The sequence below is a fragment of the Lutjanus erythropterus genome, chromosome 10, assembly GCF_056507025.1.
Source record: "Lutjanus erythropterus isolate fLutEry1 chromosome 10, fLutEry1.hap2, whole genome shotgun sequence".
NCBI lineage: Eukaryota > Metazoa > Chordata > Actinopteri > Lutjaniformes > Lutjanidae > Lutjanus > Lutjanus erythropterus.
Window position 1 is genome coordinate 10,831,650 of NC_139326.1, and position 15,939 is coordinate 10,847,588.

The 15,939-nt window shown below is 39.9% G+C and overlaps 1 protein-coding gene across 2 annotated transcripts in view; it reads left to right on the forward strand.

The window, feature by feature from the left end:
* Positions 1-3,533: 3,533 nt before the first annotated feature.
* Positions 3,534-15,939, forward strand: part of wdfy3 (WD repeat and FYVE domain containing 3) — an 84,999-nt gene continuing 72,593 nt past the window's right edge. For both annotated transcript variants that reach the window (XM_084728186.1, XM_084728187.1), the window contains exons 1-7: positions 3,534-3,739; positions 6,699-6,822; positions 8,506-8,615; positions 13,065-13,289; positions 14,195-14,387; positions 15,200-15,386; positions 15,477-15,643. In XM_084728186.1, the coding sequence (XP_084584312.1) occupies positions 3,560-3,739; positions 6,699-6,822; positions 8,506-8,615; positions 13,065-13,289; positions 14,195-14,387; positions 15,200-15,386; positions 15,477-15,643 (1,186 nt within the window). In that variant the 5' untranslated portion in view covers positions 3,534-3,559. The remainder of the gene's footprint in view (positions 3,740-6,698; positions 6,823-8,505; positions 8,616-13,064; positions 13,290-14,194; positions 14,388-15,199; positions 15,387-15,476; positions 15,644-15,939) is intronic.

Consider the following 15,939-nt stretch of genomic DNA (forward strand, 5'->3'; position numbering starts at 1 on the left):
TCTGGCATGAAGTCAAGTCTACAAACTACTTTAAAAATACTCTAATATATCCATAGTGCCAGCACTTGTGATATCACAGCAATAGAATTAAATTTATATACAGCCAACAGATGGAGAAACTTGCCAAGAGTGAATCAGCCTGCTCAGAGGGGCTTCTTACCCCGAAGATGACTGGTTTGAATCCAGATTTGTTTAGACTTCACATAAGTGGCTCAGTAGAGGGAATGAAGAACACTTTCCCAGTCCTAGGTAACTACTTCTGAGGTGCTATTAAACAAGGACTTTATAGTGGAGCATGACACTGACCCATGGTGGAGAACATATGGTTATACTGGCAGGTGTCAGGCAATGTATACAAATGTGAAGCAGACTGGTGCCTTTTGCAAAATGTTCCTTTTTCAAGGCAGCCATATTAATATGAAATAGTAGGGTAAACACAGGAGTTACTAATTGTGGTTGTCTTCAATTTAGTGTAGCAGTGGCTTTCCAATGAACCAACATGCACAATAGCAGCACCCTGACTTTGTTTGACCTGAATGGAACAGAATCTGAATTATTATCACTGGTAACACCTGTGTTTACCCTGCTAGCCTATTTCATGCCAAAATGCCATGTGCTGCTTTAAGCAAAAGGTCTATAGTGTTAATTTTGGCACCCATTATTTCACCTTCCTATTTTAAGAGAAATGACCTGAGATGTACATTTTAAATAATTTAGCATACAACAGTGTTTAAATTTGTGATTTTGCAGAACTTTAGACACAGCTAGTATATGTAGAGACCCTAAATATGCAGTGAATTAACACAGTTTAAAATCTTTGTTTTGTTTCCGTTGTCTTGCTGGGTGTATTACACTGTACATCACCCTCAGGTACAAAGTTCAGTGGCTTGCTAGACCATGCACTGTACAGAAAGTTGGCATGTTACGATATCAACTGAAATTAGGTTTTATTTTCTGTTTTTTTGTCCCAAAGAAGTCAGGATGTTGTTTGTGTCAGTGATCAGATAAATAGGCCACACTTTGAAACCCTGAAAACCTGATTGTTGAATATCTTTCATTGCAGTTATTTCTGAGACTATAGGGCAGGGCTTTTTTGTCAGTGTCTGAAGTGAGAGTAATCCACTGTGAGGAGTGCACTTCCTCCACTGGGAAAGGAGGGACACATAGTAGACTGTCATACCTCTTAACCATCCGTGGCGCTGGCTGCCGTTCTCAGAGGGCTAGAAGTGAGCTGTCAGTGCCTTTTAGCTGCAGTTCACCTCAGTGTAGGTTTACAAGTTGATGAACATGTCAAGGGTGAAACCTTGGCGTGAATGTTTAGATGTAGAGTAATTGTATGGAATATCTTGTACAATGCAGCTGTTTAAACACAAAGCTCATAACCAACATATACTTTCAAAAGCAGGACAAGGTTGCAGATGTTTAATCTCCACCTTTACAGAGTCCAAGGGTCAGAGCCAATGAACTGTCATTACTACGTTGTAACAAAATGTACTATTAACTCAGTACTGATTATGGGCGATGGACCATTGCTTGGAAGCAAAACCAGAGCTCAGGAAAGTGGATGAAAGGTTTTTACATATTTCATTTAACAAAGCAATGTGATCTTTTTTTTCCCCCTTTCTATAATGTCATGTGTCCCTAGAGGCTCACACTCTATCATGTGGGGAAAATGAATGAGAAAAGCTTTTTTTCTCCTTCAGCCACCACTGTCATTGTGCCCCTGAGCAAGGTACAGGGCGTCAGTGCTGTTGCTGAAAACGAAAAACTTGTATTTGAGATTTATGAGCATCTTTGTTGCAAACGTTCCAGGCTGTTGATTCTGTTTTTATCAGCGGATATTTATCTGTGTTGTATGTGGGCTTTGCAGGTCTGCGAAGTCTCCTAGCAACCATCTTAAAGACAGTCTGGAGAGAATTGGATGTGTGGAAATAATGGCTAAATATATATCAACCACGCTACGAAGAAAAGAGATATGAAATTAATGCAGTCAAAACAAATTGCCTAAAGAAACAGAAACCTGAACAAGGGACACAGTATGTACTCCCACATAGTACAAGCTTGAGATTACCATGTGTCAGATCTGATGAAGAGTTCAGTGCCTTTATTAACTGGCCAGATTGACAGAAAGCTACCATATTTTCTACTGTGACTCAGAATTTAAAGGAGGGGTTAGCAATTGTTGAGTCTCGGATCGAGCCAATCAACAAAACAATGAGACTCAACAATCAACCCAACCAGTCAGCATTTGACTACCTGGAAATGAGACTCAACAATCAGTCTCTGGAATTGTTTACTTCACTTTAAAGTTTTCTATATTGTGCAATTATACTAACACTACATTTCAATACTATTGATCCCATTGTGCTATTTTTTTCAATGTCTTACACATAAACTTAACACAGTCCTTTTTTCATCTAAAATAATACGACAGAAAAAAGAAGAGCACAGATTTCAAAAGTTGGTTGACAAAGAGGCAACTTATGACAAGAGAGTGGTTGTTAGCTGTGCAGCAGAGGAGCAACCATGTAAAAGGTTTGAAGCAGGTAGAAGTAACTAGGCAGGTCAATCTTGTGTGTTAAAATGACATTTTTAGAGCCAAAAAAGCACAAGACTTAACTTTGTAGAAAAGCAATCAGATGTTTTTGCAAGTTTTTTTAAGAGCTGAGGAACTTTTAATTAAGTCTGAAGAAGAAAAGTTAAGCCACCCAAAAAACATTTTTGTATTATATGTTGACTTGGTATTAACTTTCGGCACTATATTGATAAATATTGTGATATGAGACCAAATTTTGCTTTAGATTTTGAATATTGTTATATTGTGACATGGCATGAGTGTTGTCTTTTCCTTGTTTTAAAGGCTGTACTACATTGAAGTTCTGTTAGTTGTCCTTGCTGCCTTAGTCATTATATCCACATTGTTGATGATTATTTATCAAAAATCTCTGTGTTAATATTTTATGAAAGCACAAATAGTCATCCCCACAATATTGTTGCGATATTAATAAATATTGATATGGAGGTATTTGGTCAATCGTTGTAATATTTGCTTTTGTCCCCCAGCTCTACCTGCTACATTTTTATATCATTATGTCACATTTTCAACTTACTTACACAGTTAATGGAGATCAGTACAGTAGGGCTGGTTTGATGGTTTTTTTTACAGTAATAGTGCTGATATGAGTTTATATTTGAGACCAGTACTAAAATGATACTGGTAATATAAGTTCAACTTTATTGATCCCACACTGCGAAAATTCACGTTATGGGAAATGGGCAAGGTTTTCTCCAAAACCCTTTTGTCAAATGTTAAATGACAATGATTAAAGAAGAAGTACTTACTAGACTATGAATCTGATAAAGTGTGCAATGCCAGCTTAAATAATTTGATGGTGGATACTGGATGCTATGGTCACAGTTTAGTTGGTACCAAAATAGTAACAAGTTTCAATACTCAGCCTAACAGGAAGTTTAAGTGTTTTCAGTTGCATTAAGACACATCTTAAACCTCTTCTTTCCTGTCTGCAGGGCTGCCTTTGCTCTGACAAAGCCGCTAAAGATGAACATGGTGAAGAGAATCATGGGGCGGCCCAGGCAGGAGGAGTGTAGCCCCCAGGACAATGCGCTGGGCCTGATGCACCTGCGACGCCTCTTCTCTGAACTGTGCCACCCTCCTCGCCACATGACCCAGAAGGAGCAGGAAGAGAAGCTCTATATGATGCTTCCCGTATTTAACAGGGTAAGTTACACCGGGGGTGAAGGGAGAGCTGGAGGCTGCCAAAACACAGGCAGGTGAACTTCGGCGGTCGAAATTACAATTCTGAACAGAACAGAACAGATATCAATTCTCTCACTTGACAGCCAGTTTACTGGAAAGCATTAATTTTGGTCCTGTGGTGTGTGTGGCTGGCGTTCAAGCCTGTTTTTTTTTTGTCCATGTAGTTTTCAAAGAAGATTAATAGATGTCAATCACTCAATTGGATGTTGGTGTTACAGACAAGTTGGTGCTCCATCAATTCACACATCATGGATGGATTGATATGAGCTAAATAAAAGAGATGTCACCTGGGAACAATTTGGAATTAAAATCTGTGGTTAATTATCATACACACCTGACTCGTCACCTCCCAGATTCAGTTTGAACAGCCTGCAGTTAAATCTGATGGAAATGAGCTTGTGGACTTGTGCAAGTATGTTGACTTTATAGTTGCAGTAGAGCTAAATAGAGAACAATGAGATACATGTTTTTAGTCCAGCTTTGGGCTTGGAATTAAATCTTGAGCTCCTTGATGACACGCAGCCATATTAGGATCAACCCGACCAGAAGTATTTGACAAAGTGAATATTGTCTAATGCACACCTGGTAGACAGATGTGTAACAGAATGAGGTCATGCAAAGGTAGTGAACTCCCTGTCAACACTAAGTTTAATTGAAAATGTGTTGATCATAGACCTTTTCCTTTGAACTTTGTAATCACACATGATTGAAATGACAAACAGGAGAGGCACCTGATCTTCAGCAATTACAGTTTGAAGAAATGTGGGAATAATAGTCTTTTCCAGTCTCTATGACATATTTATCTGCATACTCCTAGTTCCTGTAGTTGCTCTGTCGTTACGGTTGCTTCCTCCTTCAGCTCTCATTGCTGGTTACTGTAAAATGGATTACTGCTAAAGCGCCAGTGTGGAATTGTCACCACAGACACCAGATTTAAAAACTCTGGAATACTGCAAAATACATAGAGATTTACTTTGTGGTGATGGGCTAGCAGTATGTTAACGTTTGCATTTGACAAGGGCTTCACATTCATTTATGGGTAAAAGTCCGGTAGTCAAGCTTTAAATAACTTGATTGTTTTTCAAAAATTGTTTCTAATTATTTTGGTGTTAATTGGATAATACACTAATCAGTTTAGCACTAATGACAATCACAAACACATGTAAATTTGACAAATGACAACCTACTGATTGCCTAAGTGTAAAATGCGTAAATAACTAGTATATGAAGTGCTGTGATGCAGAGAGACTTAATGGGAAGTCATGCAGGGGAGCTTTGAAATGGAACGGGCATATATTAATGTATTAAAATGTCTGCATGTGTGTTTATCCAACAAGACAGAGAATGCAGAGCTCAGTGAAATGATTTCTTTATTTACAGACTTTCTTTACATTACACTGATGGAGTTGTGTTCCTCTTTGTTTTGTAGCTGCTGCTGCTGCAAGCAGCCCTGTTGAGTGTTCTCGTCAGGCTCAAGTACCTTACCAAGGGTCTCTTGACTTGTCAGCTAATTATCCAGAGCTGGCTGCAATTCACTCACTGGTGGCATAATTCATGTCAGAATTCAAAAGTAGAGTACTCCCGGTGCAGCAGGACACCGGGCTCCAGGCCTACTTTCTTGTCAGATTTGCTGGGTAAATAAATACATGATGATTCGTTGTTGAATGAAATGTAGTTTATCTTTGCCCTGCTCCCCCAAAGGCTCAGGCTGCAGTGTGCTTTGTGGTTGTAAAATTAGGACAGAGAGATGTAAGCCAGTGTACCTCCACCTTAATGAGTCCTGTTCATTCCTGGTTGATGTGATTACTGCTGTAATTGTGAGGAACTGCAGGCTTTAATAGCAGTTGATATCTAATTCATTTGATTTTCTCTTTCCCATCTAATAAAGAAATAATCAGCAAAATGTTCAAAGAAATAAATCTTTCTTCTCGCTATGGCTGGTTTAACTCTTCTTATGAAGACATTTCTTCTGTTTATTTTATTGTAACATATATTAGTATGTCCTTGATAGGGATGCCCAGACTGATTGTCCACTGATCTTTATTGGCTGATATTAAGCAAAAATAATTCGTGCTTTCTAGTTGCCCATTGTGTACCCACCCTGTGTTGCTTTCACATGGACGTGGCTTTTATTGTGAAACATTTGCAGGAAAACTCATTGACTGGCATCTCCAGAGCTCAACAGTAAGGCTTGCCCAAGGTAAAATGCCAAATCGGGCTAATAAATCTTGCAACTCACTTGCAGGACTGGGCAAGTGGTAAAAAGAATGAAGCTAGTTAACTATTTTGATATTCAAATAATGGCTGAAGTAATTTTTCATGCAAATATGGTAGAAAAAACTGTTTTCATCCTCTCAAATATGGAGATTTTCTGCTTTTCTCTGGTATTTATCATATTAAACTAAATGTCTTTGGGTTTTGGACTGACAAAACAACTCATTTAAAGACATCATCTTGGACTTGGAGAAACTGGGAGGACATTTTTCACTTCTGTCTTCTGACATTTTATAGACACTGCAGCCATAGATTTAACATGACAATTAACTTAAGTCTTTCTTTCTTGTTATTTGATGTGGACTAATAAATAAAACAGTTTGTACAGGGGCAAGTAAAAATTGACTTTGGGCAAGTAGATTTCTGACCCACTTGCCCAACTGGGCTAGTGAAGAAAACATTTACATTTAGTGCTGCACTGTCATTCTTGGGCTCACAATACTGCTATACCAGCTTCTATAACAAAACAAAAAAAAACTGTATCACTGTATCAGCTGTGCACTGGGAGATATAACTGGCAACAAAAAGACATGATGAGGGCATCCCTTGTCTTTGACACTGGCTTTTTATTACCTAAGTAGTTTTCAAATTATTTCTGTATTTGCAGGTTTTTCTGATTTAACCAAAGCTGATCTCCCTGTTTTAGGTGTTTGGGAATGCTCCACCCAGCAGCATGACGGAGAAGTTCTCTGACCTGCTGCAGTTCACCACCCAGGTCTCACGGCTCATGGTGACTGAGATCAGACGAAGAGCCTCTAATAAATCCACAGGTGAGCCCGCTGACACGCTGATTTATTACAGTAAAGAGGTAATAGGAAGGAGTTGTAAACATCAATTTATCACTGCTTTGGCATCAGTTGCGGTTACTTCCAATAACCGGTGTGCTTTTTGTCACAAGGATGATCTACTTTTCCCGTGCCTTCCTGTGATCTTTTCATCCATTCAGAACATTGTCTGTTTTATCCCTCGGCTGACTAAAATGTGAAAAAGTAAGCGTTTGTCACTCACTTTTTTTTACAAAGGACCAATGCAGTGTGTTCAATCAATGAAAGTTTAGTCTTCACTACAGGTGAGCCAGCAGCATCTCCTCACAGCTTTGACAGTAGTGGCAGCTTTGACTGTGGCTTCCCCACAGGAGAGACGTTAAACAGACCGACAGACAGTACACACACTTGCATGCACGCGTGAGTGTGTGTGTGTGTGTCTCCAGCTTCCCTTCTCTGATTTTTCCTTCCGTGTTGTCTCCCTCTCATCTCTGTCTGAACATGTGGTGGGTTGTTTTTAAGACTAGAACAGCTCTGATTTTGCAACACCGTTAAACACACACTCCTCCAGCTGGTCACCAGGCCTCTTTAGACTGAGTCAGTCACTGACTCAGGCTCTTGAGTGAATTTGCAGTATTAGGTCATCATCGAAACAACTGTTTTTGATTTGGTTTAAATCCACCCAAATAAATACGACACTGGTGAGATAGAACTAGACTTTATCTCATCTTGTTGGTAGGTTTTTAAGCAAACATTTTCAAAAGCATGTTTCTTTCTCCAATGAAAGCTGACTGCATATGTGTGATACAATCTGTCATTCTCTGGTGTTTTGCTTTCTGCCCACAGTGCAATCCATTGCATTTCATAGTTGCTTGACTTTACACCTGTCAATGATGACACAAAATGGCAAGGATTCATAAGTGTCTGAAATCTGAATTTACTGGTTATTATAGAGTAAATTAGTGTCTACCATAAAGGGAGTAATGATTGATTTTGGAGCCACATGTGAGATTGACATCTGTCTGCTTTTTTTTTTTTTTTTTTTTTTTTAACCTTACTTTTACGTTTATTTTAAATATGTTGTTCAATGAAGAGTGTAAATACTAAAGGCATCTGCAAAATTAGGTCTTTCCCCTCTTCTGCACTATTTATAAAGCAAGAGAATATACTTTTGAGACAAGATATAATCTGGAAAATATAGAGGAGTATTGGGTCCCAGGCATAAGGGAACAAGTGAGACCAAAAATAATTTTTAAAATTTTGCAGAATAAAGTCAAAATCTCAACAAAAAGTCATACTTTCAATATGGGTCTTAAGCATGAGAGAAAAGAACTATGAGGAAGATTTTCTTTTTTGATTTTGAGAATAAAGTTGATACGTTGAGAATAACGTCAAAAGTTGAAATACCTCCTTTCATTTTTCCCCTCATGTGTAGCTCTTTTGGAAGATCACACATTTGATTACAACCTGTGCTAATAACATATGTAATATGTTAATATGTACTCATGCAAATTATGTTTTTTTTTCAGCTGCAGAAATGAGCTGTAGACAAGACTCATGTCACATTCACCAAGATGATTTATTCGTTGCATAACTGATCATTGTTCCAGCAGCCCATCTGCCTGTTGCAAGGAGCTGTCACTTTCCATCTAGTTAACTGTGTGTTTATGTGTGTGTGCGCTTTTCCAGAGGCAGCCAGTCGAGCTATTGTCCAGTTCCTGGAGGTGAACCAGAGTGAGGAGGCGAGTCGTGGCTGGATGCTTCTGACCACCATCAACCTGTTGGCGTCCTCTGGACAGGTTGGTTAAATAACACTGTACTCATTTGCATCACATTGTTCTTTTTGTGCCCTATGCTTATACACCAAGTGTGTTTTCTTCTGTGTCCTTGATTTTTTGTTTATTTGTAAGAATTGCCCTCATACGTGTGAGTGTAGATGCAAGATGAAATCGGGGGAAACAACAGAAAAAGAGGTTTCTCAGCGTTGTCTCTCTTTGACCCATTTGCATCTCCCCTCTTTGATCTCCCAGCAGAAAATAGCATCAGCCTCTGTAAGAACTGAGAAACAGGCTCTTGAGTAGAAGTAAAAATCCCCAGTGGATTCATCCCACCTTCCCACCTTATTCTCATTTGTTAAATCTGCTCTCCTGCACTGAATGCAGGAATTGATGCTGCCCCTTATGTTTATTTTCTTGTCAGTCATTTATGTCACATGAATCGCATTATTGTCATATTTTCAAAATTACATGGAATGAGATCAAGTCATAAAGTGGATTTGTGTGTCTAGCATCTGATCACCACGTAACACCACTCCACAATCTGAATTTTACATGGCAGATTCTTTGGCTCTCGTTTTATAGATTAGACAGTATGATCTTTTTTTTTCATTGTGCTCTTTCACTATGGTCAGCAGACATCTTTTGAACTTTTCGGCCCGCATTCCTCTGGAGGTCTTGAGAGGAGCATTGCTGTCAGCTGCCTGCCTTTTCTGCTCCACTGCACATCAGAAATTCACTGTTGTTGTTGAGTCAAACATTTCTTCCCTCCTTCTGCAGACATGTTCTAAAACCGCTTAAATCCACTCTGCTTTTAATTTGAATCGCACAAAAAACACAAACACACATTCATTGTAAACAACATTGTAGAAATATTTTACTTCAGGTCATGTCCACATTTGTTTCACCTTGAAGAATTTGTGGAAAAATATATTTGGAATCTTGAGAGAAAGGTGAGCTATAGTATGGTTTGTGCTAATGCTGGTTTGTTTCTGCTGCATTGTGTTTAAGATGATGTTCTCTGCAGTACTAGAGCAGAATTGTTGAAGGATGAAGGCCTCAAGGGGAGACATTTAAGTGCCACTGTTTACTGTGTACACTGCAGTTCAAAAATACACACATTCAGGCTTGTACACATGCACAAAGCAAATCCTCTGCTGCCAGAGAATAAAAACAAGGTTTATTTTTCAACCTCTCTTTTGCTTTAATTGACATGTGTCTGAAGTAGCCTCTCTGGTGCCCACAGCAAACACGAAACACATCAGGATTTAAACCACTCTCATGTCACCGAAATTAAGTTTCTCCTCTGTTAGGGTTTGGTTCAGCTTTATAGTCCTGGCAGCCTTTTGAAAATGCATTCTTGTACATTTTCTTTGGTTGAAGTATCGTGTCAGTTTTAAGTGAAGGCAGATTGGCTGTATTTTATGGTTGGAGAGAGAGATGCCAGACTGTTACAGTTTTATTCTTGTTGAGCCACAGAAGTTTTTCTTTCCCTGTATGAATTTATGAATCTAAAATTAAGCTTTAGATTTGTACATTTGGGCATAATTACAAGTGGTAGCTGTCCATACAAATGCAGTCCTTCAGTCTTTGCCATTTAATGACATTTTTGCAGCTCTGTTACAGCTCTTGGGTTTTAAGTGCTTATCTTGAAGCAAACCTGAAGCCAATTTTGAAAATGCCATCACAATTCTCAACACAAGATTTAACAGCTTCACAGCTTTTATTTCAGCAACTTTCAGACATCCCACTCATTAAAATGAAAACAAACATGTCATGGACATAAATAAACATCCAATTGTTCACTTTCAAAGCCTAGAATTTCATTGTTAATAGAAGATATAAATTCTTTGTTCCTTCAATTCTCATTTGTGTCAACTCTTGAATACTATGGGACCGATCAGTCTAATTTTTTGTGCACATCTGTGACTGTATGATGAAGGACCTTCACAATAAATGAAAAAAGTTTTTTAGCCTCCACATCTCCCACATCCATGGCCAGTGCTGATGGTAGCCTAAACAAGCCTCAGTTTGATATCAGTGCACACAAACTTGACAGGAAAAAGAATGATCCATCACAGAGCAGGGTGGCTCACAGTCCTGTTTGTTTGTGTGTGTGCATGTGTGTGTGTGTCAGAGAGTGACAGGGTTTAATGGATTTGTATTCCTTTCCTCTGGTGTCTCAGACAGTAAAACAAAGGACTCTCCTGGCAGCTGGCCTCCCATAAACCTGACGTCACCCCTCTCTCTTTAATGCCGTCCCCCTCGCTCTCTCTCTCTTTCTCTAACCTCTGCTCTCCTCCCTTAGATGATAAAACAGCAATATTTTTGTTTGTAGCTCCATCTTGCTACCTCCATGCTGTCTTCCTCTTTTGCAGGTGCCCTTCACACTCTGCATTCCCAGTATGCTTGTCTTTCTCTTTGAAACATACACACACAGATTCACTTCATGCCGACTTTTCTTCTTTCTCTCTCCTTGTGTCTCTGCTTCCTTTATCTGTCTCTGTTCAATTCAGTTTAATTCAAAAGAGCTTTATTGGTATGGAAAACAGACATTTACATTGCCAGGCTAAGTCTGATACATTGCCAAAGTAAGTGGGAAATAAAAATAATGATAAATGTCCATAGACAGAAGAAATGTGGTTTTGTTCTTAGAAACGTGTGTATATACAAATGAGTACAAAAGTGAAGTGAGAAAATATAATTACAAATAAGTGAGAACTTATGCAAACTTTCTTTATTTATTCTGGAGACTGTTTTGTTGTTTGTTCCTCAGGGTCCAAGGTGCTATATAATGCACATAAAGTGCTTTAGCACGCACCCATTTAAGATTTTTGGTTGGTTTCAGTGCGTTTCTGGTTTCAGGGTCACATGCGGGACCTGAGCATGTGCAAACGGCAAAAACAAATAACAAAGACAGTGCAAGGTTTAAAGAATGTCAAAAATAGTGAAACTGCTATAAGAAGACTTGTAGTATCTATTTTTCATACCCTCACACATGCTTGATATTTTATGGGCTTTATGGTATTATGGTGGTATTTGTGTAAAACTTATTGTAATACTCCCTTAACATAGGAAGAGCTGATCGTGGTGGTGACTTTATTCCAGCAGTTGGAAAACAACACACTCAGGAGCTCCCCTCAGTGCTTGAGGAGTTGCAGCCTTTATTCATTGACAAACCGAAACTGTACATTTACTGCCAGACCAACAGCTTCACTGCTCGGCTCTCCCTCTGCATTGTCAAAGTTATAAGCTGTACACAAAGTCTGTTTCTCCTTCTCTCTCTCTCTCTCTCTCTCTCTCTCTCTCTCTCTCTCTCTCCCTCTCTCTCTCTCTCTCTCTCTCTCACACACACAGCCAATAAAAATGTTCCTTTGGTTTTCTCTCTGATTGATGGTTCCAAGTAACCTTGACCTCAGAGCTGCAGCAGGGCCAAAATGTCACAGCCTCTTAAAAACGCGCGCGCACACACACACACACACACACACACACACACACACACACACACACACACACACACACACACACACACACACACACACTTGGTGTACCACAGGTGCCGCTATAGTCTTCCATTATACTGACTCACTATTAACTATGTACTCCCCTGAAGACCTGCTTCCACTGTCAATGTCTTGCTCTTTTTTTCCTCTCCCTCCCCCACTCCCTCTCTCCATCGATCAGCTAAGGGACTGAATCTGTGTGTGTGTCTGTGTGTGTGTGTGTGTGTGTGCGTGTTGCCCTGCTGGGCTCTGTTATTCATCCCTGTCCACAGTCTCTCTGTGCGGACAGAGCTGGAGTAAATGGGAGGGTCATTGTTTGTGTGTGTGTGTGTGTGTGTGTGTGTGTGTGTGTGTGTGTGTGTGTGTGTGTGTGTGTGTGTGTGGTTGCTGTCTAATATGAGAGCTCATGTGTGTAAGTGAAAGGAGGAGTGAGATAATTTGTCAGCATTGGCTCCTTCTCTGTGTGTGTTGCTTTGTGTGTGCGTGCGTTGGAGGCAGCGTTTGATTATCTGAATCAATCGCCTCAGTGAGCACAAACCCCATCTCTTTCTCAAGTCATTTTCCTTGCCATGATGATGTACACACACACACACACACACACACACACACACACACACTTCCCTCAAAGCTAGTTCTGCCTTGTTTTTTCATGGAAACACAGCCATGAATCATAACACAACAACAAAATGCCCATTTATCAAATGTACACCAAAAACAAAAAGGCATTTTCATCTTTATGTATTCAGTAGATTTTGTTCTGCACTTTAGGCAGGGCAATGATTAAATATTTCGATTATCAGTGGAATCGTGCTTCTGGTGCAGAATGATACAGCAGCTCACTGCAAAGCTTCTTGTGTGTAAATCTTTTGTTTTGGTTCATCTGAGCATCTTTTCTGAAGTGAATTTAATATTTATTTTTCACAATGTCTTTTGTACTCCTTCCCCTTTCATCTCTTCTCCCCCCATTCAGAAAACGGTGGACTGCATGACGACTATGTCCGTACCCTCCACGCTGGTCAAATGCCTCTACCTGTTCTTCGACCTGCCTCACATGGCCGAGGCCCCAGTAGGTCCCACCCCGCAGCCACCACCGCCTCCACCAGCCACCCAGGAGAAGACCCCAGGCCAGGGCCACACCCAGCAGGAGCTGCCCCTGGCTGACAGAAGGGCGCTGCTCCAGAAGGTCTTCGTCCAGGTAAAAAGACAAATGCTTGTCCACTAAGATCCACAGCTAGAAGATTGTTATTCAGTATTAGGGCTGAACAATAAAACAAAATTGCAGGAGATCCAATATTTGTTGAAAGAAAGATGTGTGTCACTATATCATTTTAAATTAAATAGTGTTGTGCTGCAGAGATGTGCTGCTCTAGATGTCATATTCTACAAACTTAAAAACATTTTTGTTTGGTACAGATCTCAGCAAAAAAAACGCAGCATTTTCATTTTACTTTGTTTTTCAATACAGATTAGAATAATGATGTAAAAATCAGCATTCCCTCCAGTATCACAAACCATATTGCTTACAATATCAAAGTGTCAAATGATTTTTAAAAATAATTCAGCCCTAGCTTCTACTCTTGCCTCTACTACCACTGAAAAACAATTATTTAACGTTTTGTTTTTCATTTCCATTTCATTTTAATTGTCTGGTGCAGAGTGAAAAATGGAAGACTGCCAGTTTAATACAAACATTGTCAAAAAAAAACATTTTACTTGTGCAAAGGCAAATATCAGTGGTTTGTTGTTGATTTAGCATAAATTCAACTCTTGTAGAGCCTGATGGTAATTGGTTAAGAAGTTTATGGATTTCGTATGAGAGTTAAAATTTGTATTTGCACTGATATAAAAGAATCGGTGGATTATTTACCTGATAGGTGTTACTTCATTTTCTCTAACTGCTACTATGACCATAGTCCCTGAATCTTTTTCACAAAAGACACATGTAACAAACACTCTTCTACCTTCACAATGAAACACTTGGGCCTGACTTTGCAAGCCTTTTTTTTTTTTTTTTTTTTTTACCAGCAGCAGCTTTATCAGATCATTCCCAGGCTGATGCCGTCGGCCGGAATCAATCTCCTCTCCTTTCCTCTCTTGCAGATCCTGGTGAAGCTCTGCACCTTTGTGTCTCCGGCGGAGGAGCTGGCCCAAAAGGACGACCTCCAGCTGCTGTTCAGTGCCATCACCTCCTGGTGCCCCCCCCACAACCTGCCCTGGAGGAGGAGCGCAGGGGAGGTGCTCACCACCATCTCTCGGCACGGCCTCAGTGTCAACGTGGTCAAATATATACACGGTATGTAGAAATGAACATGCATGTGTAGGACATATGTGTACATGTGTGGGTTTATTAGTCGTTTATATGCAGTTCATTCCCAGTCAGACAAGACTTGATTGTGTATACGTAGTATAAGACACATTGATGATCCAAATACCCAAACCATATCTGGAGTTTATCTGGCGTGCATTTGACCACATGAAAATTCATAAAATGCAGTGTAATCCATGTGAAGGAGCTATAAACTTGAGTGCACAGATCCAACAAAGAGGCTCATGCAAAACATCTGTCATGCAGGGAAGGCACTGTTAAAATAATGACAAAGCAAACAAAAGTTTGTTTACTGACATTTTTAAAGCACACAGATAATTCAGGAGAATTTACAGTTTGCATTTTGACAGAACTGCGTGGGACAGTTTGTTAGGGGATTTAAGCTACAATGAATATGTTCCACTAAAGTAATGAGGAAAGCCTGCTTATTTTTTGTTTATTCAAGTATCAAGGCATACATGTTATTTTTCTTCAGTTTATACTGTATATGTGAGCATACACACATGGATCCTTTTATTTTAGAAAAAAGCTGGAAAGCTTCAAATGTGTCCATAACTCATGCATTTATAGCAGAACACACTTGGCCAAAATTCAGATGTTGTAGAAATCTTTTTGCAGCACTGTACAGTAGATCTAGACAAAAATAGGGAACTAGACAAACTGAAACCAGACATATGTGCTGTTCCAGTGTACTACTGTGTCTACTCGAAACTTTAAGGAAGCTATTGCTCTGTGGGATCAGCCATAACCCCCTCTGCTGTCCGTCCCTCCCTCCACAGAGAAGGAATGCCTGGGCACGTGTGTTCAGAACATGCAACAGTCTGATGATCTGTCACCACTGGAAATTGTGGAGATGTTCGCCGGCCTGTCCTGTTTCCTCAAAGACTCCAGTGACGTGTCGCAGACCCTGCTGGACGATTTCCGAATGTGCCAGGGTTACGCCTTCCTCTGCGATCTCATGCTCAGGTACAACGTCGGACTTCATTCCCTCAGCTAACATGTTGTGCCCCTTGAGTGTGTCTTGTGAACATTGGTACATTCTCTGACTGTATGCAGACTGGAACAGGCCAAGGAGGATGAATCAAAGGATGCACTGAAGGATCTGGTCAACCTGGTTACCTGTCTGACCACATATGGGGTGACAGAACTGAAACCTGCTGGCCTGACAACCGGAGCTCCCTTCCTGCTGCCTGGCTTTGTTCTCCCGCAGCCTTCTGGGAAAGGTGTGTTAATGGCAGCAACTGTCGCTAGTTAATCATTAAATTCATCAGCCACTTTTAATTACTTCCATAACTAGCTAGATTTTTCATTCCAGTCAGGTCCTTTGATTGGGCAGTCCTGGGACAGATTTTACGTCTAAATAATATTTGATTACAGAAATAAAGAGCTGCTACTGCAGAAGAAAATGCCTCCCACATAATGAAATGTAATGAAACATCACATCTTCCTTTATTTTACAGACACTTTTGTCTAATTAACATCTTCTGTGAATATAAGCTCTCTGGTCTGAGTGGAATGT